At 42.2% G+C, this 22255-nt stretch overlaps 2 protein-coding genes across 7 annotated transcripts in view; both read right to left on the bottom strand.

The window, feature by feature from the left end:
* Erich1 (glutamate-rich 1) overlaps positions 1–22255 on the bottom strand; it is a gene marked incomplete at its 5' end in the record, with an annotated part of 52793804 nt that overhangs the window by 11203520 nt on the left and 41568029 nt on the right.
* The window catches only part of LOC120093063 (sperm motility kinase-like), a 130260-nt gene continuing 115188 nt past the window's right edge, over positions 7184–22255 (bottom strand). For 3 of the 7 annotated variants that reach the window (XM_087589452.1, XM_087589453.1, XM_087589448.1), the window contains 7 exons: positions 13464–15441; positions 12789–12952; positions 12329–12680; positions 11343–11928; positions 11012–11251; positions 7798–7906; positions 7184–7702 (listed from right to left, as the gene is read on the bottom strand). In XM_087589452.1, coding sequence (XP_087445578.1) covers positions 13494–15441 — 1948 coding nt within the window. In that variant the 3' untranslated portion in view covers positions 7184–7702; positions 7798–7906; positions 11012–11251; ... (2 more) ...; positions 12789–12952; positions 13464–13493. Of the gene's footprint in view, positions 7703–7797; positions 7907–11011; positions 11252–11342; positions 11929–12328; positions 12681–12786; positions 12953–13463; positions 15442–17549; positions 20351–20599; positions 20969–22255 lie in introns of those variants that run through there. The other 4 variants (XM_087589449.1, XM_087589454.1, XM_087589455.1 and 1 more) reach the window with 4 other exon arrangements.

The following is a 22255-nucleotide window of genomic DNA, read 5'->3' as shown; positions in this document are numbered from 1 at the left end:
GATGCTGGCCAGGATGCAGAGAAAGAGGAACACTCCTCCATTGTTGGTGGGATTGCAGACTGGTACAACCATTCTGGAAATCAGTCTGGAGGTTTCTCAGAAAATTGGACATTGAACTGCCTGAGGATCCAGCTATACCTCTCTTGGGCATATACCCAAAAGATGCCCCAACATATAAAAAAGACACGTGCTCCACTATGTTCATCGCAGCCTTATTTATAATAGCCAGAAGCTGGAAAGAACCCAGATGCCCTTCAATAGAGGAATGGATACAGAAAATGTGGTACATCTACACAATGGAATATTACTCAGCTATCAAAAACAACGGCTTTATGAAATTCGCAGGCAAATGGTTGGAACTGGAAAATATCATCCTGAGTGAGCTAACCCAATCACAGAAAGACATACATGGTATGCACTCACTGATAAGTGGCTATTAGCCCAAATGCTTGAATTACCCTAGATGCCTAGAACAAATGAAACTCAAGACGGATGATGAAAATGTGAATGCTTCACTCCTTCTTTAAATGAGGAAAAAGAATACCCTTCGCAGGGAAGGGAGAGGCAAAGATTAAAACGGAGACTGAAGGAACACCCATTCAGAGCCTGCCCCACATGTGGCCCATACATATACAGCCACCCAATTAGACAAGATGGATGAAGCAAAGAAGTGCAGACCGACAGGAGCTGGATGTAGATCGCTCCTGAGAGACACAGCCAGAATACAGCAAATACAGAGGTGAATTTCAGCAGCAAACCACTGAACTGAGAATAGGACCCCTGTTGAAGGAATCAGAGAAAGAACTGGAAGAGCTTGAAGGGGCTCGAGACCCCATATGTACAACAATGCCAAGCAACCAGAGCTTCCAGGGACTAAGCCACTACCTAAAGACTATACATGGACTGACCCTGGACTCTGACCTCATAGGTAGCAATGAATATCCTAGTAAGAGCACCAGTGGAAGGGGAAGCCCCGGGTCCTGTTAAGACTGAACCCCCAGTGAAGTAGACTGTTGGGGGGAGGGCGGCAATTGGGGGAGGGTTAGGAGGGGAACTCCCATAAGGAAGGGGAGGGGGGAGGGGGATGTTTGCCCGGAAACCAAAGAATTATTATTAAGTATTAAATAAAGTAAAAGAAAAGATAAAAGAAAAGAAGTCTAATTCAATTTAGTTAGATGTATAATTATTTGTAATCCACAATTGTTTAACATTTTACCCATAATACTGATTTCGTTTGATATGAATTTAGACAGAGAAAAGGTGCCTTTCCATCTGCGTGCATTAAGAGAGAAATCACTCTGCCAAATGTGCATCCAATCTATAGACTTCCAAAAACCAGACTGAGATAGAGCTCAAGGAAGACCAAGCTGGAAATGCTTACGATCAGTTCACTAAGGTGGATGTCCAAAGCAGTCTATTAATAGCCAACATGAATTAATAAAGGCTTGACTGATAAATCTCCACCCAGTGAAGCCTGATTCAATTTTGACAAAATAACTTCAGTAAGATAAAAATATACCCACTGATTTTTTTTAAAACATTATCTAACATATGTGCTACTAACCCATACTGTGCCATTAGTCTTGACTACTTTCTCTCATTGCATCTCTGAATCCACCAACAAATCCTATTCATTCTACTTTCAAATATCCTAGAAGTTCCATCTATCACCCCAGAGCCCTCCTCTGGCTGATCCTTCTGTCCAAAGTGCCCATTGCCCACCTACCTTGCCCTTCCTTTAGAGAACTGTTCAAATGATGCCTTTCCAATGGCAACCTTCCCACCACACTGTCTAAGGGAGCAAGCCTCATCCCAACACTCCAGACACTCCAACACTTGCTATATTTTCCTCAGTATCCTTCTTTACAACACAGCATGTACCAGCATATTTGCCTGTCCAATGTCTGCCTCTCCATTATGCCGTATGGACTTGATGCAGGCAGCATTCTTGTGTTTAATTGATTTTACTGTCACTCTATTCCAGCAATTCAAACACTCCTGGCACAGAGTGAGCGCTCAGCAAACACGGAATGAATGAAGCTCATCTGACTTTGTAGAATGGCAGTCATCACTATTACATAACTCTTACAATAAGGGGTTTTGAACAGCACAATATGGACTGGTTTAGTTCTTACATTTTTCTCTGGCATTTTTCATAGTTTTCTAAGGAGGAACCTATCAAAGGAGGGAAAATCAATCCATTAGACATAGAGATAATTCAAAGGTGCCTGTGAAGATAAAATTATTCTAGATAAAAATGAGAGGAAGCCCACATACACATGGAAATTGAACAATGCTCTACCCAATGATAATTTGACCAAGTAAGAAATAAAGAAATTAAAGACTTCTTAGAATTTGATGAAAATGAAATACCCAATTTTATGGAGCATCAAGAAATCAGTGCTGAGAGGAAACCTCACAGCTCTGAGTGCTTTCAAAATGAAACAGTAGACAGCATACACTAGCAGCTTCACAGCATACCTAAAAGCTCTGGAGGAAAAAGAAGCAAATACACCCAAGAGGAGTATCAGGCAGGAAATAATCAAACTTAGGGCTGAAATAAACCAAATCAAACCAAAAAGAACTATACAAAGAATCAACAAAACTGGAACCTGGTTCTTAGAGAAAATCAACAAGATAGATAAACCATTAGCTAGACTAAGGAGAGGGCACAGAGAGAGTATGCAAATTAACAAAACCAGAATGAAAAGATAGACATGACAACAGAATGTGAGGAAATTCAAAATATCATCAGATCCTACTACTACAATTTTGTTTGTTCAACAAAATTGGAAAATCTGGATGAAATGCACAATCATCAGGATCAGATAAACCATCTAAACAATCCCATAACTCCTAAAGAAATAGAAGCCATTATTAAGAGTCTCCCAACGAAAATAAGCCGAGGACCAGATGGGTTTAGTGGGGAATTCTCTCAGACCTTTATAGAAGACCTAATATCAATAGTGTCCAAACTATTTCACAAATTAGAAACAGAAGGAATACCAGCTAATTCCTTCTATGAAGCCACAATCACTCTTATCCCTAAACCACACAAGGATTAAACAAAGAAGAACACTTCAGACAAATTTCCCTTATGAATATTGATGCCAAAATATGTAATAAAATTCTCGCAGACTGATTTCAACAACAAATACATCAAAATGATCAACCACCATGATCAAGTAGACTTCATTCCAGGGATGCAGGGATGGTTCAATATATGGAAATCTATTAACTTAATCTACAATATAAAGAAACTCAACAAAACAAACTACAGGATCATCTCATTAGATGCTGAGAAACCAGTTGACAAAATTCAACACACCTTCATGTTAAAAGTCTTGGAAAGATCAGGAGTTCAAGGCCCATACTTAAACATAGTAAAAAGCAATATATAGCAAGCTAGTAGCCAATATCAAATTAAATGGAGAGAAACTTGAAGCAATCTCACTAAAATCTGGGACTAGACGAGGCTGCACTCTCTCTCCCCATCTATTCAATATAGTACTCGAAATCCTAGCCAGAGCAATCAGACAACAAAAGGAGTTCAAAGGGATACAAATTGGAAAGGAAGAAATAAAAATATCGCTATTTGAAGATAATATGATAGTATACTTAAGTGACCCCAAAAGTTCCACCAGAGAACTACTAAGCCTGATAAACAACTTCAGCACAGTGATTAATGCAAACAAATCACTAGCCTTCCTCTACTCAGGAAATGATAACTTTCACAATATTCACAAATTATATAAAATACCTCAGTTTTGCTCTAACCAAGCAAGTGAAAAATCTGTATGACAAGAACTTCAAATCTCTGAAGAAAGAAATCGAAGAAGATCTCAGAAGATGGAGAGATCTCCTATGCTCATGGATTGGCAGGATATATATTGCAAAAATGGCCATTTTGCCAAAAGGAATCTGCAGATTCGATGCAATCCACTTTCAAAATTCTAGGTCAAATATTCATATGGTTAGAAAGAGCAATTTGCATTTGGAATAACAAAAATCCTAGGATAGCAAAATCTATCCTTAACAAAAGAACTTCTGGGGGAATCACCGTCCCTTACCTCAAGCTGTATTACACAGCCATACTATACTGTATGGTATTAGTACAGAGACAGGCATGTAGACCAGTGGGATAGTATTAAAGACCCAGAAATGAACCCACACACCTGTGGTCACTTGATCTTTAACAAAGGAGCTGGAAAAAAGATAGCATTTTCAACAAGTGATTCTGGTTCAACTGGAAGTCAGCATGTATAGAAGAATGCAAATTGACCCATTCTTATTGCCCTGTACAAATCTCAAGTCCTCATTGATCAAGGACCTCCCAGTCAAACCAGAAACACTCAAACTCACAGAAGAAAAAGTGCGGAAGAGCCTCGAACACATGGGTACTGGGGAAAATTTCCTGAAGAGAACAATGGCTTATGCTCTAAGACCAACCATCAACAAATCGGACTTCATAAAACTGCAAAGCTTTTATAAGGCAAAGGCCACTGTCATTAGGACAAAACAGCAATCAACAGATTGGGAAGAGATCTTTACCAATCCTACATCTGATAGAGGGTATCCAAAATATACAAAGAACTCAAGAAGATAGACCTTATAGAGCCAAATTATCCTATTATAAATGAGATACAGAGCTAAAAAAAGAAGAATTCTCAGCTGAAGAATGTCAAATTGCTGAGAAGTACCTACACAAATGTTCAACATCCTTTGTCAACAGAGAAACGCATATCAAAACAACCCTGAAATTCCAACTCACACCAGTCAGAATGACTAAGGTAAAAAACTCAGGTGAAAAGAGATGCTGGCGTGGATGTGGAGAAAGAGGAAAACTCCTCCACTTTGGTGGGATTGCAAGCTGGTACAACCACTCTTGAAATCAGTGAGGAGGTTCCTCAGAAAACTGGACATAATACTACCTGAGGATCCAGCTATACCACTCCTTGGCATGTACCCAAAAGCTGCTCCAACATATAACAATGACACATGCTCCACTCTGTTCATAGCAGACTTCAAATAGTCAGAATCTGGAAAGAACCTAGATGTCCTTCAACAGAGGAATGGATACAGAAAATGTGACTGTGCAGTAGTCAGTGTGTTATGGAGGCCTGAAGCAGAGTTGTGGGGATGAGCTGTCTCTGTCACTCTGTATTCACTTCTGGACTCATGGCTTCTTAATTCTGTTGCTGCCTCTAAGCAGATCACATATCCACTGAGTGTATACAGCAGGGCAGGTGCTCTGGGTTCCTCTACTTCCTTCAGGATCTCTGTCTCCTCAGCTCCCGCAACTCCTGGACACAGGCATCTTGGATGACATTCGCTCTGTGTAGGGAGGTTCTCTCAAATCTGTTTTTATTTCTCAGTTTCCTTAGTAATCACCAGCAATCCTTGGATCTTTAATCCAGGGACGTCTGAGTCCAGTGCAGAGCAATGAACTGGGCCACAGCTATTCTGGAACAGCTGCCCAGCATGGATATCCCTACAGGGCATGGGAAGAATGAACATGGGCAGACCAACTTCCCAGAATCTTCCCTCAGTTCTCAGAAAATAATTTCGTCTCTAGTTCAATCCCAATAGCACACAGCCACTCGAAATTCCTACCTGGCTCTCTCCTCTTGTGCTACTGTCTGTATCCTCAGTAAGATGCTCTCTACTCTCTGGTATTGTCCTCAGGGACCACAGAGTCTCCAAAAGCACTGGAAACAGCCACAAAGAAGGGGCCTGTTGGCAGAAAGCTGGAGGACTCATGCTTGTGTATGCTGGCCCTGTGCTGGCATGGCCTCTCAGGCTGATTCCTCCAGAGTAATCCACTGCTCCATTTAACCTTCTCTAGCATCCTTGCCCAGCCTAAGGAAACTGCCCTCTGCTGTCTACATGTAGTCCAATTTTTGAGGAATCCATGTAGGGAACAGACAGGATGGAGTTTTTACTCAGACAATACCTATATTATCACCAATCCCATGAATATGGGTACTCATAATTGTTGAGGGAAGGGAACAGTCTTCATAGCACACTATAGTCACAGGCTTTCCCACCTATAGTTTAGTTCCTGAATAATCACTTGGAGGCTTATTATTAAGTTATAAATGCCTAGGCCATAACTTAGGCTTGTTTCCTGACTATCTCATGAATTATTTAACCCATTTAAACTAAACTGTCTCTGTCAAGTTCTCAGTTTGCACTCCGTGATGTCAGAGGTACAACTAAGCATTTGTCTAGGATGAGTCTTCCACCTCTGACTCTCTTCTGTATTTCCAATCTTGTCCTGGAAGTCCCACCTCCTATTTCCAGCCCTTTGCTGATAAGCCAACAGTTTTAGTTGACAGATGGTGCCTCCAGTCAGCACACAAGCGGATATCTCTAGTGCATACCGTACAGAAATCTACTAGGTTACAATCACTTTACTGTTACCCAAGCATGGAGGTCTCTGGCACTGGGAGGCAGCAACACAAGCCGGGTAAACCTTTGGCATTCCTGTTCAGGCTCCTCCAGCACCATTTTGTCTTTGTGTGACCCTGGGCATATCATGGCACTGTCTTCAGAGATGCTCTTGTGTGATTCTCTAGAGCATGGGCTCTTGCCTTCTGAGGCTCAGGGCTTGAGCTCCAACCGTGAGTTTCTTAGTGGAATCCTATAGTCGGTCAAAGGTGTTCTTAACATAAACTTGGGAGATGCAAGTTTTCCTCGTGCATGTGTGTGAAGGTATCTGTGGAGGCCCATGTGTTGGATACATGGAGCTGAAATTATAACAGTTGTGAGTCACCCTGGGTGTGTACAGGGAGGTGAAGTGCCAGCCTCTTTTATCAGCAGAAAAGGCTCTTAATGAATCTTTCCAACTCCCCAAACTCCAGATTTTTATGTTGACAGGATGCTAATTTAGTCTTGTGGTCTTCTCACCCATGGTCTACCTAACTGTGTGATAAGCATGTAAAAATTGTCACAATCACAGAAAATTCCAACTGCATCAATTAAATGACATCCTTAAGTTTTCTACTGTCAGAAGGTGATTGACAACTATTTCTGGTTATAGACTGATTGCCACTTTCTACAGGATTCTAAAGATAGACATTTCTGCGTAAGTAAATCTTAACCCCAGCTATTGTGGCTATTCTCTGTGGCTGATATTAATTCAGACACAAATGCCTAAAAGCAGAAACCATGCACCTTTCAATACAGAGGACCGTTTTTATTATGGGCCGACTTCATGGTTCATTTCTGTAGGTATTGGTTGATACCACTGCTTTAGAATGGACCCAATAAATGGGTTTTCCCCTCCCCCTGTACAATATCTGTCGTCATATACTTCTGCTGTCTTGACCTTGCATTGAGACTTTTTTCTGGGGAAGTGGTGTCAGTGCCTAGGTGACTGAGTTACCAGTGACACCAACTGACTCTCCTTGCCGCATTTACACAGGAGTGGAGTTGGTGGATGGAGGGCACTTGCGATGCACCTTACACTGATTGCTTGACTCCTGTTGGAGAGAGGAACTGTTCCCAGTGAGGAAGTTCTCCACACTGACTCATCTACTCTTCTTGCACAACAAACGGTCAGGGAAAACTGCTGGGTGTTCCTGAGATCAGAACGCATGTTACTTCTCATGTTGCTCCCAGTCCAGGTGGCTGATGATGCGACTTGTGTCTCTGGTGCTACTTTTCTGCTAATCTCAGGGGCCTCTTCCATGAAGGAGACCTGAGAACAAGGGGTTTTTGAAAGATCACCAAGTGTTAGCCATGTGCCTTCCCCATGGCTTGAGCAAGGAGGCATCACTTGTGTGTTCAGCTTACTTCCACTGTGTAGAGCTCCAGGAACTTCTCCTGCCCTCTGCACCACGAAGATGTAGCTGGTCTCAGGCTCTGTCCCTTGTTGCGTGTCTTCCCAGGAGTCCTCTGATAGCTGCAGCACAGGGTCATAGGGTTATTTATACAGTAAAGGCATTACACATGCCGCCTTGGGACACAAAGCTGCAGTAACAGCAACATCCTACAGGGTTTTTATAACTGTGGATGGGATGCTAATTAATGTCTTGCAGTCTTCTCAGCCATTGCCTAAATCTGTAGTGAGGGTGGACCATATTCTCACAGCTACAGAAAGATCCAACTGTATTGATTAAATGACATCTTAACTTTTCTAATGTCAGAAGGGGATAGACAACTATTTCTGGTAATAGAGTGATGTCTACCTTCCCTTGTTCTTTAATAGTAGAGGAATCCTATAGAAGGCATTCAAATTATCCCTTTTTTCCTGTTTAGATTATTCATTATATATTTTAATTGGATATATATCATATTTCCATTTGAAATGTTATCACCTTTCAAAATTTTCCCCCTGCAAATGCCCTATCCCATCTTCCCTTATCCTCCTTCTATGAGGTTTGCCCACCCACCCTCCCATCCCTGTCTTACAACCCTAGCATTCCTCTACACTGGGGCATCAAGCCTTCCCAGAACCAAGGGGCTCCCCTCTCATTGATAAGGCCCCTTCAGCTCCTTCAGTCCTTCCTCTAATTCCTCTATTGGGGTCCCTGTGATCAGTCCGATGGTTGACCTCCAGCGAGCATCCACATCTATATTGGTCAGGATCTGGCAAAGCCTCTCAGGAGACAGTTGTATCAGGCTCCTGTCAGCAAGCACTTCATGGCATCTACCTCAGAAGTTGATAGACACCTATTTCTGGTTTTGCTACTTTCCCCAGGTCTCTAATAGTAGATAAATCCTCTAAAAGGCACACAAATTATTCCTTAAATAGAGCCCCTATTTATCCACAGTACATTTTAAGATCCAAGTAGCTGAACAGTCTCCTGTTTCAGCATCTTCATAATTATTTATCATCACACAGTTAAGAGATTATTGGGAAGGGACAAAAATTCATACAAATTCTAGTTATCCATTTGTAACCTTTCTCTCTTTCTTTCTTTCTTTCCTTTCTTTCTTTCTTTCTTTCTTTCTTTCTTTCTTTCTTTCTTTCTTTCTTTCTTTCTGTACAGAAACAAGTTCTGTTCTTAGCCCAGAGTGGAATGGAATATTCTATGTAAATTTCAAATAATTGTTAACAATAAAACAGCATGTAATGTAGAAGAGTGGATCTCGTTCTTTAGTTCTGCCTGTGTAACAACCAACTGCAAAGAGACTGAAGACCTTGAGGACCTGGTCCACTGGGATTGCTATTGGACAAGTAGGGAAACAGACAGAGGAGAGACATAGGTTAGAATCTGCAAATTGAAGTGCATTTGTTCGAGTAGAGTCAGCTGCCATTGGAGTTCTCATAAAGGTTACCCTATGAATCTAGTGTGAAAGGACAAAAATTTGCCTGAGTGTGAATTGGAAATACTTGCACATTGCTGATACATCAAACATCTATACAACTCCCTTTAGACCACGTGTGGGGATCCTCAAAATGGGAAAGTATATTTTCCCTGAGATCCAGGAATCCCAACATTGGGTACAGGACAAAGGAAAGAATGTCAGAATGTCAGTGACACTTGTGTACTGTCCCAGAGAACTATTCATGACAGCCAAGCTATGGAGTCAACCAGTGTGCGGAGAACGGATACATACAGTACAGGATCCCTCACACCACCTAGAGGGACCTGCCCAGTGGTGCGTGCTGGCTGTGCCTCCACAGGAAGAGATAGTTGTTTATAGTTTCTTCCCACAGTGCTTTGGTTTCAGGAGGCCAAGGCTACTGTCATCATGGAAGGCTCTCCATCTCTGCCTCACAGGACAGCACTGAGCATCCATGTGCCCTGAAGAAAGTTCTGCCTTCTCCACAGGATATGAATGGCAGGGCAGAAACACAAGTTGTGGATAAAGCAGACTCCATGCTACACAATGGCAGTGCTTTGTGAGCAGAAGTCAGGCACTGGTGACTATCTCGCTGTCCCATTATAAGGAGCTTTTGGAAGATACTGAGATAGGGAGTAATGGGAGCATTTCAAAATGAATTAAAGCCTAATCCTTTAACAAGGTGCCTGTCCTGCATCCACATGTCTATTCAGGAAGAATGCATTTAGGCCTTCAAATTTAGGAGGCACAAACATGTCACCAAAGTCCCAAGCATTCTGAGCAGTAGGGCAATGAGTTGTAAGACAGGCTAGGATATACAGCAAGACCTGCTTAAAAAAATAATGGGGGGATATAGGAAAAATGGGAGAAGGATACTGAGAATTGTCATCAACATGAATAGACTCTAGGCACATTATGCTGAGAAAAATAAACTATGAAACAGACAGCAAATTTACCCAGTTGAAGCGTAAAACACAAATTTCCACTAGTGATAAACAATAGCAGGATGGAGAGATGTCTCTAGGATGCAGTCTAGGCAAGGATTCGAGGAAGAAGACTGCAGAGATCCAGTGCACTGGATGAAGACCTCAGTGCATCAAGCAGATTAGAGGTGTTCTCACCACTGGGAAAATGGTGCCTTTGGAAGATAGACATGCTAACTACTTCCAAAATCAGGATGTTTATACGGATATAAAATAGGACACCACAACACGTGGTTCTAACAGAGAAAGTTTACTAGAAAAAAAACAGCCTCTCAATTCAGAGTTGTTTACACCATAGAGATTTGTCCAGATGGCAGCATACGAGACTCTTGGTTCCATTTGTGCCTAAGCATATCTTAAACCCAGCTCTCCGTGGATATCCTCAATGGCCGATATTACCTCGAGCCCACAATGCCTAAAATCAGAAACTGTTTAACCTTTCAATATCAGAACTGTTTTCTATGGGCCATCTTCATGGTTCATTTCTGTAGGTATTGGTAGATGCCACGGCTTTAGAAGGCACCCAATAAAAGTGTTCCCCACTGCCCCTGTACAGTATCTGTCAGTGTTATATATGTCTTAATCTTGCATATGGCACTATTTCTTGAGACTTTGTTTTACTGGGAAAATGGTGTCAATTCCTAAGTGATTGAGAGAGCATTAACACCAACTGACTCTCCTTGCCCCATTTACACAGAAGTGGAGTTGGTGGATGGAGGTGACCTGAGATGCACCTTACACGGATCACATGACTCCTGGTGGAGAGAGGAACTGTTCCCAGTGAGGACGTTCTCCACCATGACTGATCTACTCTTCTTGCACAACAAACAGTCAGGGAAAACTGCTGGGTGTTCCTGAGAGCAGGACACAGTTTACTTCCCATGACGCTTCCAGTGCAGGTGGCTGACGATGCGACTTCCTTCTCTTTTGCTACTTCTCTGCACATCATCAGGGACCTCTTACATCAAAGAGACCTGAAAACAAGGGGTGTTTGAAAGATCACAAGTGTTAGCCAATCATGCCTTTCCTTTGTCTTGAGCAAGGGAGCAGCCCCTGTGTTCTCACTTTCCATTCAGTGCATAGGGCTTCAGGAGGATCTGCTGCCCTAAGCACCATGCAGATGTAGCTGGTCTCAGGCTCTGTCCCTTGTTGAGTGTGAGATCAAGAGTCCTTTGGTAGCTGAAGCACAGGGTCATAGGGCAAACACCCCATAAAGGCACTTGACTTGATGCCCGAAGACAAATGCAGTGACAGCAACATCCCTACAGGGCATCAGAGAGAAAACAGCTTTGATCTTATTCGATGCTGTTGAAAATAAGAAAGGCAGGGCATAGGTGAGTATGGGAGTAAGGAGGAGTACAGATCTGACCATTTAATTCCCTGAGTTTCCTCAGGTGTGGGGGGTGGCAGGAGACCATAAGCCCTGCAAAGGAAGTCCCCTGTCATCAGAACAGAGGGCCTTAGTTGTTTCTCCATCCCCACGTGCTTATCCATGGTCATGCTCAGAAGCAGCTCCCGCTCAGACTTCAAGTATCCAATGTTCCAGACTTGCCCTTGTCTCCACTCAAACACACATGGTGGGCTTCACCGTGCCTGATCTGAGATGCCCTGCCATAGTGTGCACTGTGGTGTGTTTGACATCACATTTTTCCTATGAAGCAATAGAAGAGGTTAATGTTTCAGATGAGGGTGTAGACAAGAGAACTGATTTGGAGGGATTACTATAGTAACAGGAAATCTATTACTTTGCTTATAATGCAGATTCTCTCCATTTCAAACAAATTTCACTAGAAGCAACACTGACAAAGAACTTTTGAAATTGTGTGTGTGTGTGTGTGTGTGTGTGTGTGTGTGTGTTCCTGTCTGTCCAGATATCATGTGCAGAAGCGTTCACACAGATGACTCAGGCTGCACCGCACCAGGCACGCTCACCAATAATAACTAACCAAATGGGTTGAGTTGTGAAGGTTTCTGAATCTTGGTGGGTTAGATGCAAGCTGTCTAACAAGCCAGGATGGTTTTGAGAGCTGGATCATAAGCAAGAGACTCACCTGTTAGTGTAAACTCTTCCTTCCATTATGAGCGCTAGATGGACCATCCGTGCACCATCTTCGCTCTGTTTCTGGCTCCAATCTGGTCAGCAACAGTTATGTTGCACATACAGGTCAGGCACTCTGAGGTCCTTCACTGCTTCCACTGCCCATTGTTTCTTCTAAGGTCTCACAGGTCCATCTGGAGACCGGCAGCTGATGATCTCACCATGCCTGGAAAGTCCTGTAAGGCTTGTGTTCTTGATGATGACATGCATGCCATGGTAACCTTGTTTTCAGCATTTCTAAGCCCTATGAAGCATCTCAGTTGGCAGGCACAATTAGGGAACCAGCAGCCATCATGAAAACCAACCTAGAAGTGTAAGGAAAATCAAGAGCTTAGACCTTCCTCCCAGAACCCTTCCTCAGCCCTCAGGTCTCAGGGGATCTGGGAAGGGTGTGACATCACCCAGACACACACTATTAATCTGCAGACAGAAAGAGTTGTCCATTAGTTTCAGACTGTGATGTAGATGAATTCTGACTGGCACCCAACTCTGGCTCTCTTCTGTGCCTGTCTGCGCGCTCAGCAAATTGATCTTCGTGCTCTGGTATCTTGCAGGGAGCTCTGTGCCTCCAAGTGCTCTGTAAAAGGACACAAAATGGGGACCCTTAGAAAACTTCAGGACTCATGCTTGGCTCTGCTGGCACTGTGCTGCCATGGGACTTCAAGTTTATTCCTCCCCAGTGTTCCACTGATCCTTTCAGCCACTCTTTTCCAGCATTCCCACCGAGGCTCCAGACACTCTCCTCTGCTCTCTCCATGTGGTTTAGGTCCTCACAAAGGATACAGTCGAACTGGATTGTCTGTGTGAACATGTGTTATCACCAACCCTTAAAATGTATATTCTTATAACCATACCATTTAAACATTAAACCATTCAAAACATACCATTTATTAGTAAATAGTTCCATGAAATGCTGCCAAAGCTAGAGACCTCAATCCATTCCCCAAGACAGATATAGTGTAAAGACATAAATGACTCTGGCTAGTTAACCTCCATGCACATAGAGTAAATATTTTTTCTTTAAAAAGTGACACTATTTAAAATATGAAAGCCTAAGGGTAGAGGTGTACTGTAGCCTGTACACCTACCTGTTACCACGACTGCCTCCATGGCTCCTTTTACTTCATAGGTGGGACTCTGTTGCTGGCGGGGTGTACCTTCTTTTGGATCGGTAGACAGCAACATAAACTCCCCAGTCCTTTTAGAAAGCCACTCTTCAAGGTCTTCCAGACACGCCTTCTAAAGGGGGCCCTGGGTGGAGTCTGACTCCTGCCACGGAACTGTTCCCGAGGAGCACGTGGGGAGGGTGGGATGGACTCTCTCTCTTTTATAGCAGGACCCTCATCCTTGGTCGCCGTGGTGGAGAATGGTGGTGATTTCTCTTGTAAGTTCCTGTTGTCCACTGCTCCAGCTGTAAGCACATTATGGAGGTGTCCTGTGGACTGGTCCTCCTGAAGGGAGTTTGGTGGAACAGTTGTTTTAAGCTTTCCACTCGGTAAGATGGTGGTCTTATATTGGTCTTCTTCCTGGGAGGCATGATAAGACTGTAAGAATGCCTTCCTCTTTGAATAGGTAGAGCCATATTTGAATGAACTCATGAATGATTGGGAGGAGAAGTTTGTCAGTGATGGATCTGAAGAATTTCTTTCCAAGCTACCTTCTGAGCTGTCCCTGCTTTCTGTTTTTCCCCAGGCACTCCTCATGCCGAGAGACTTGTGAAGCCGTGGGGAGTTTCTTGGAACTGGCCTTGTATTCTTCTTGAGGCAGTTCAAGGTAGGTGGCATAGTGTGCCTCACTATAGTTCTTTTCCCCTTGTTAAGACTTTCTGATTTGTTGAAGCAGTTCAAGTTAGGTGGCATAGTGTGCCTCATTGTAGTTCTTTTTCCCTTGTTAAGACTTTCTGATTCATTGGGCGAATAGAAGGTTGTAAGGGTAGGCTCACTGGATCCCCTACTCAGAATTGTCTGGTTTTCCATGGATGACCCTGTGCTTTGCAAAGTTTGAGCACTCTGTGTGGGATGAGACTTTTTGATGGACTTGTCTTCTGAGCATGCCTTCTGTTTGAGCATTAAGTAAGTAGCCATTACCTGGTCAAACTTTTGCTCCCTCAAGCTTTCCCTTATTTGACCTTGTTCGTACCCCATGTCGCCCATCATGACTAGTATAGTGGGGTCGGGGTGGCTGTCAGTGTTTCCTCCCAATGAACTGGGAGAAGCTTCATTCTCATTTTTAAGCCAGTTCAATCTTAAAATTTCATTGGCTCTTGGCCTTTCCCCAGGGTTGACAGATAGCAATTTGGATATTACATCCCAGAGTTCTCGTGAGAGTCTGAAGTTCATGGAGTACTTTCCTGCCAAGATTTTCTCCTTTACTGCTTCATAGGTAAATCCCTCAAATGGGAGGTACCCTGTAGCCATATAGTAAAGAACAACTCCCAAGCTCCAGACGTCGATTGCCTGGCCATCGTATCCTTTAAAATCAAATAGTTCTGGAGCACAGTAAGGGAGGGTCCCACATAATGTTATTAACTTCTGACCCATGACTATCTTGGTGCTCAATCCGAAATCGCTCAGTTTTACGTTTCCTTTGTGGTCCAATAAAATGTTTTCTGGTTTTATATCCCTATGGACAATCCCTCTCTGGTGACAGTACTGGAGTGCTAAAACAATCTGTCTAAACAGTCTGTTGCACTCCTCCTCGGGTAAGTATCCAAAATCCACAATCCTCGTCAGCAGCTCTCCTCCCACCGCGTGCTCAAGGACGATGAAAATGTTTTTGTTGGTGTCAACTATGTGTAAAAGTTTAATGATATGGGGGTGGTCGAGGGATTTCATGATTTCAATTTCAGTTCTGACCATGTTTCTTTTCTTGCTTTTGGGGAGAACTTTTATAGCTACCTTTGTATGGGTGAGGAGATGGGTAGCAAGTTTGACCTCCCCAAATGCTCCCTGGCCAAGGCTTGCTAGTATTCTGTAATGATCTGTTAAGGCATCTTCATGAAAGGGGCTGGACCTGAGGTCCTGACACACTTGCCACCTCTTCATCTTCGTCGATTGTCCACACCAACTAGTGATGCAAGATAAAAGTGAGTGAAAGTGAGTCTAATAGAAACATTTATAGCCTTCAATTCCTGTACTGATACAAACAAAATGATGGTCCAAATAATCTAATGATGTATGTCAAACTCATAGAAATATAAGAACAAGCCAAATCCAAAAGAATTAGAATTCCAGTTCAGAATATGAATTGAGGAACTGGAGACTAAAGTAATGCAAGGACCAATGTAGCTCTTTTAGTTTGGAATTCATAGCTGTGATTAGATGCCAGGACTAAGGCAACTCTTATACAGGATAACATTTCGTTGGAGCTGACTTATAGGTGCAGAGGTTCAGTCCATTACCACCAACGTAAGAACATGGCAGCATCTAGGCAGACATGGAGCAAGAGGAGCTGAGGGTCCTACATCTTCATCAGAAGGTTGCTATGAAAAGACTGACTCTATTAGTAAGCCAGGAGTAGGACATCAAAAGCCACCTGGACAGTGACACACGTCATCCTACATGGTGACACCCGTTAATAGTTCCACTCCTTGGGTCAAGTATATTCAAACCGCTCCGGTAACAATTTCTTTATTTTAAGAATAAATATAGCTGATGTAATCTTAACCAAAATAACTTATAGAAGTAGGAAGATATGCATTCATCACACCAGAGAGAAGAAATTCAGATAAACAATCACTAGGGAAGTTTTACAAACATTCCAGTGAAATAGAAAAATCTTGAAGAAATTGATGAACCTCTAAACACACATGAAACTACCAACTAAGAACTAAGAAGAGGGAAAACATCTAAACTAAAAGTTTGTAAGCGCTAGAGGCAGTCGATGGCAAGCAGGAACAGTGCTCTCTGGGCACAGTAGGGCAGTTACATATAAGATCTTACAGCATTGTGACCTGCTCAGGCTCAAGTCAGTCAAAAGCTCAGCATGAAGAGGGGAGGTGGACAAGAAATCACATACCTAGCTGATGAGCTCGTCAAAATTGATAGCTGACAGGGAGCTACCAATTTTAAGGATGTGGCCCCTGAAGAGTTTGGGCAGACCACTCTTTTGTGTAAGGACACATATCTAAGAGCCTAAGGACAAGAGAAAATGTACTTGATGGTCAGAAACTAAACAAAATGAAAGACCCAAATCTGAAGGGTAAGAAAATCGGTGTGGAGGACCTAGAAGGAGGGGAAATAGTAAATATGACCAAAAATATCATGCAAAATTCTCACGGAATTTCAAATTTCAAACAAAAATCAACAAAATCGACATTGTAATTTAAAAGAATCTCTCAACAGCAATAGCAACAAAAAAAGCCAGACCAGAAAAACTCATTTGTGATTTCTATCAAATCTTTTTTTAAAAAAAAATCCCACGCCAATGATTCTCAGACTATTCATTAAAATAGAAAGGAGAAAGAATCTATAGAGTCATCCTTTGAGCCTGAATCAATCAGATACTGAAGCCAAGTGGTTACAGTAAGAAGAGAAAAGTATAATGAACACTTGTGAACACAGAAACAACAATCCTTCCTGTGCTTAATACCTCATAGAGAATTCAAGAGCATCTAATAAGACCAAACTTCGTGATCAAGATGGGTCACCCAGTCACACTTGTGGTGCAAAACCCACCAACTGATTAACAATAATGCATAGAAACAGAAGGACAAGATTCACATGCTCAGCTGAAATGTAAAATTGCCTTTTAAAAAGAGCATGGATCTGGAAATCACCCTATCAAGTCCCACACAGATATTGACTCCCAAGTGTTGAAGCATAGGTAGGGGAAGGAGCCTGCAGTAAAAGATATTGATTAGGAATGTGAAGGAGAAAGAAGGAGGTAGGGGTACCCGTTGTCAGAGTAGCTGAATATTATCAAAGTACATTATGTGCATATACAGTAATGTTTTGCTGAAATGTCTTATTATATTTTCTTAATGTTTATTAACAAAAATTCTAAAAAGTAAATGAAAGGCAATTAAAAAGTGTACGCAAAAAGGACAAATTGAAGATAATGAAGAAATGAAATTATGAAAAAATGAAAGACTAAAATCAAAGACAATTTAAAGTAAAATGGAAAACAAAAACCAGTAGAAGCAAACCTCAAGAAGTAACAGATAAAGGGCTTACCGGGGCAAATCCAAATGTAACCAGAATCGGAGTACAAAAGTTCACCAGTATCCGAGTCCAAACCGTTGCCAGAATCCGAGTCCAAACGTTCACCAGTATCCTAGTTCAAACCTTTGCCAGAATCCGAGTCCAAAACCTTCACCAGTATCCGAGTCCAAACCTTTGCCAGAATCCGAGTCCAAAATGTTCACCAGTATCCGAGTCCAAACCTTTGCCAAAATCCAAGTCCAAAATGCCACCAATATCCGAGTCCAAAATTTTCACCAAAGTCCAAGCCTCACAAGTAACCACCAACCCGCTCTCCGCACTAGAAGGACAGCAACCAGCCTTGGGCAGTGCATTATATAGGCAGGTGGCTGCCATCTGTCACAGTGGTTCTTTGTGAGGTCAGAGCAAGACAGGGACCAATGAGGGATGGGCACTCTCCTGCCTCAGAGGACTGTATTAGCTACTCTGCAGTTACTGCTACCAAGTGCCTAACCAGGAGCAATGTAATGGCTCATTTTGGCTCACACGTTAGGGAACATGGAAAGCATGGTATACAGTGTTAACATGTGGCTGTTCATCCTGTACTGCTGGTCAATCCATGTCCAATGCCAGGTCATAACACTGCTTCCTAGACCAAGGACCCATCTCCTAAAAGCTTCCCATGACAGTATCACCAGCTAGATACCACATGATCAGACACAATTTTATAGGCAATTTTTTTTAAATGCAGACTACAGCAAAGACTGCCTCCACTTTAGAGGATATAGAAACAGCAATATGGATAATGATAATACAGGCCCCAAAGCTTTATGCTTCACTAGGTATAGACTATAATATTTACCAGTAAGCAAGGGAACCTAGAGGATGCTCCAATGTCCTTTGCCAATAGCACCAAAAATACTGTGCTATCAACTGGCTGTTACACATCAATGTTCAAGTAGTCATTCCTTTGGCTATACTTGGTGCCCAAAGTATGCCCCTGTCATTGTCCTTCTGTGACAAAATACCCTTTCTCAAATACCCTAGGACAAGTTTCTAAAGTATGTGGGACTGTGACAAAGGGAGTTTTGTTATGGCCTACCCAAAACCTCTTATTAGATTTCTCATCAGAGACAGAGAACTCCAGGAGACAGAGGGCAGCCATCTACAGGATGATCAAAAAAGAAGGTCAGCCTAGAATCCTACATACAGCAAAAGCTGTACACATTCTTCAAATGTCAAATCTCATCCTGTTCTACAAGAAATTGCCTTAGACTGGGAAATTTATGAACAAAAGTAATTCAATTCTTGTACTTCTGGAGATTGGTAAGTTAAAGGCAGGATTTTCAGTATGTTTGATCTATATTAAGAGCCCGGATATATGAGAACTGCTTTCTTGCTCTAACATGTCATTTTGTTGGGATTTCTTACATGATTCTGGGAAGCCTAAACTCTCAATTCTTTGTTTTTCATATATATATATATATATATATATGTATATATATATACACATATATATATGAAAAAATTATGTACATACTAAATATGTATATATAACGTAAAAATTCCTCCTCTCCATCCACCCTCTATGAGGGTTAAGGTTAGCATTAGTGTTAGTGTTAGGATTAAGATTTAACATCCCTCCTGCTGTAGCATTCTCCTTTTTGGGGAATCAAGAAACAACAGGACCAAGCACATACCCTACCACTGGGTCAGACAAAACAGTCCTCTGCTCCACATGTAGTGAGGACCAGATCATGTAAGCTCTTTGTTTATGCCTTAGTCCCTGGGAGCTCTGATGGGTCTGGCAGTTGATACTGTGTTCTTCCTATGGTTTTGAAATCCCCTTCAGCTCCTTCAGTCCTTCCCCTAACTCTTCCATAGAGGTTCCCTAGCTCAGTCCAATGTTTGCTGTGTCTGCATCTGTGTCAGGTGATTGTATATCCCCTCAGAGGGCAGCCAAATCAGACCCATGTCTGTAAACAAACATGGCATCTGCAATAGTGTCAGGGTTTCTATAGGGGACACATTCTGTCATGATGCTGAACCCCCTTGGTTGGCACCACAAAGGCCCCAAATAGAACTGAAGACTCAACATAGATTTGGAGGGACACATGTTCCAACATCAAGTGCCACATACTAGAGCTGGTTACTATTAGATGTGCGGTGCCTGAGGAAAGTCATTACAGTCCCACTGACAGACATCAAGCAGGATCTCAAAGACAAAGAAGAAAGGCCTTATATAAGTTCTCAGGATACACCAGTTACTAAAGTTGTCATACTTAGATGAGGAAGCTCCAGTAGCAGGGTATGATATTTGCCTGAAGATAATTGATATGAATGTTTTAAGGGCTAATAGACACTTTAGGCAGACACACAGCAGGTGAATTCTGAGAGAGATAGTATCTTGTCTGAGAGTGAATGGGGTCCTTTTTATAAGCACTAGGAAATATGATCTGGCCTTGTCTCCTGGGAAGTTAGTTTGGCATATTTCTTGAATAATTAGGAGGACAGAGAACACTGTTTTCTGACTTGGTTTGCTTTGTTTTCTGAAACCAACCATTGGGCAAGGGACCCAGGGCTATTTGAGTTAGGTCCTAAATGCTTGTAAATTGCATCACAAATACTGTCCTGCTTCAAGGGGGCAAGGAGATGAACATGGATCTGGAAATCACCCTAGCAATCAAGTCCCACACAGATATTGACACCCAAGTGGTGAAGCCTAGGTATGGGAAGGGGCCTACAGTAAGAGGCGTTGATTAGGAATGTGAAGGAGAAAGAAGGAGGTAGGGGTACCCGTTGTCAGAGTAGCTGAATATTATCAAAGTACATTATGTGCATATACAATAATGTTTTGCTGAAATGTCTTACTATATATCTTTAATGTTTATTAACAAACTCTAAAAAGTAAATGAAAGGCAATGAAAATGTGTACGCAGAAAAGGACAAATTGAAGATAATTAATGAAGAAAAGAAATTATGCAAAAATGAATGTCTAAAATCAAAGACAAATTAAAGAAAGTAAAATGAAAAACAAAAACCAGTACCAGCAAACCTCAAGAAGTAACAGATAAGGGGCTTACCCGGGCAAATCCAAATGTAACCAGAATCCGAGTCCAAAACGTTCATCAGTATCCGAGTCCAAACCGTTGCCAGAATCCAAGCCCAAAACGTTCACCAGTATCCGAGTCCAAACCGTTGCCAGAATCCAAGCCCAAAACGTTCACCAGTATCCGAGTCTAAACCTTTGCCAGAATCCGAGTCCAAAACCTTCACCAGTATCCGAGTCCAAACCTTTGCCAGAATCCGAGTCCAAAACATTCACCAGTATCCGAGTCCAAACCTTTGCCAAAATCCAAGTCCAAAACATTCACCAGTATCCAAGTCCAAAATTTTCACCAAAGTCCAAGCCTCACAAGTAACCACCAACCCGCTCTCCGCACTAGAAGGACAGCAACCAGCCTTGGGCAGTGCATTATATAGATAGGTGGCTGCCGACTGTCACAATGGTTCTTTGTGAGGTCAGAGCAAGACATGGATCAATGAGGGATGGGCACTCTCCTGCCTCAGAGGACTGTATTAGCTACTCTGCAGTTACTGCTACCAAGTGCCTAACCAGGAGCAATGTAATGGCTCATTTTGGCTCACACGTTAGGGAACACGGAAAGCATGGTATACAGTGCTAACATGTGGCTGTTCATCCTGTACTGCTGGTCAATCCATGTCCAATGCCAGGTCATAACACTGCTTCCTAGACCAAGGGCCCATCTCCTAAAAGCTTCCCATGACAGTATCACCAGCTAGATACCACGTGATCAGACACAATTTTATAGGCAACTTTTTTTTAAATGCAGACCACAGCAAAGACTGTCTCCACTTTAAAGGATATAGAAACAGCAATATGGATAATGATAATACAGGCCCCAAAGCTTTATGCTTCACTGGGTATAGACTCTAATATTTACCAGTAAGCAAGGGAACCTAGAGGATGCTCCAATGTCCTTTGTCAATAGCACCAAAATCACTGTGCTATCAACTGGCTGTTACACATCAATGTTCAAGTAGTCATTCCTTTGGCTATACTTGGTGTCTAAAGTATGCCCCTGTCATTGTCCTTCTGTGACAAAATACCCTTCCTCAAATACCCTAGGACAAGTTTCTAAAGTATGTGGGTCTGTGACAAATGGAGTTTTGTTATATCCTACTCTAAAGACGCATTCGATTTCTAATCAGAGACAGAGAAGCCCAGGAGACAGAAGGCAGTCATTTACAGGATGATCAAGAAAGAAGGTCAGCCTAGAATCCTACATACAGCAAAAGCTGTAGGCATGGGAGGCAGACAGTCTTCAAATGTCAAATCTCATCCTGATCTATAACAAATTGCCTTGGACTGGGAAATTTATCAACAAAAGTAATTGAATTCTTTTCCATCTGGAGATTGGTAAGTCAAAAGCAGGATTTTCAGTATGTTTGATCTATATTAAGTGCCAGGATATATGAGAACTGCTTTCTTGCTCTAACATGCAATTTTGTTGTGATTTCTTACACGGTCCTGGGAAAGGCTAATCTCTCTTTCAATTCTCTGTTTTTCATATATATATATATATGAAAAATGATATACATACTATATATGTATGTATAATGTAAAAATTCTTCCACTCCCTCCCCCGTCTAAGAGGGTTATAGTTAGCATTAGTATTAGTGTTAGGGTTAAGATTTAACATCCCTCCTGCTTTAGC

Source organism: Rattus norvegicus, chromosome 16 (genome assembly GCF_021556685.1).
Source record: "Rattus norvegicus strain SHRSP/BbbUtx chromosome 16, alternate assembly SHRSP_T2T, whole genome shotgun sequence".
NCBI classification, from domain to species: domain Eukaryota; kingdom Metazoa; phylum Chordata; class Mammalia; order Rodentia; family Muridae; genus Rattus; species Rattus norvegicus.
This window is presented reverse-complemented; position numbering and strand designations above follow the sequence as displayed.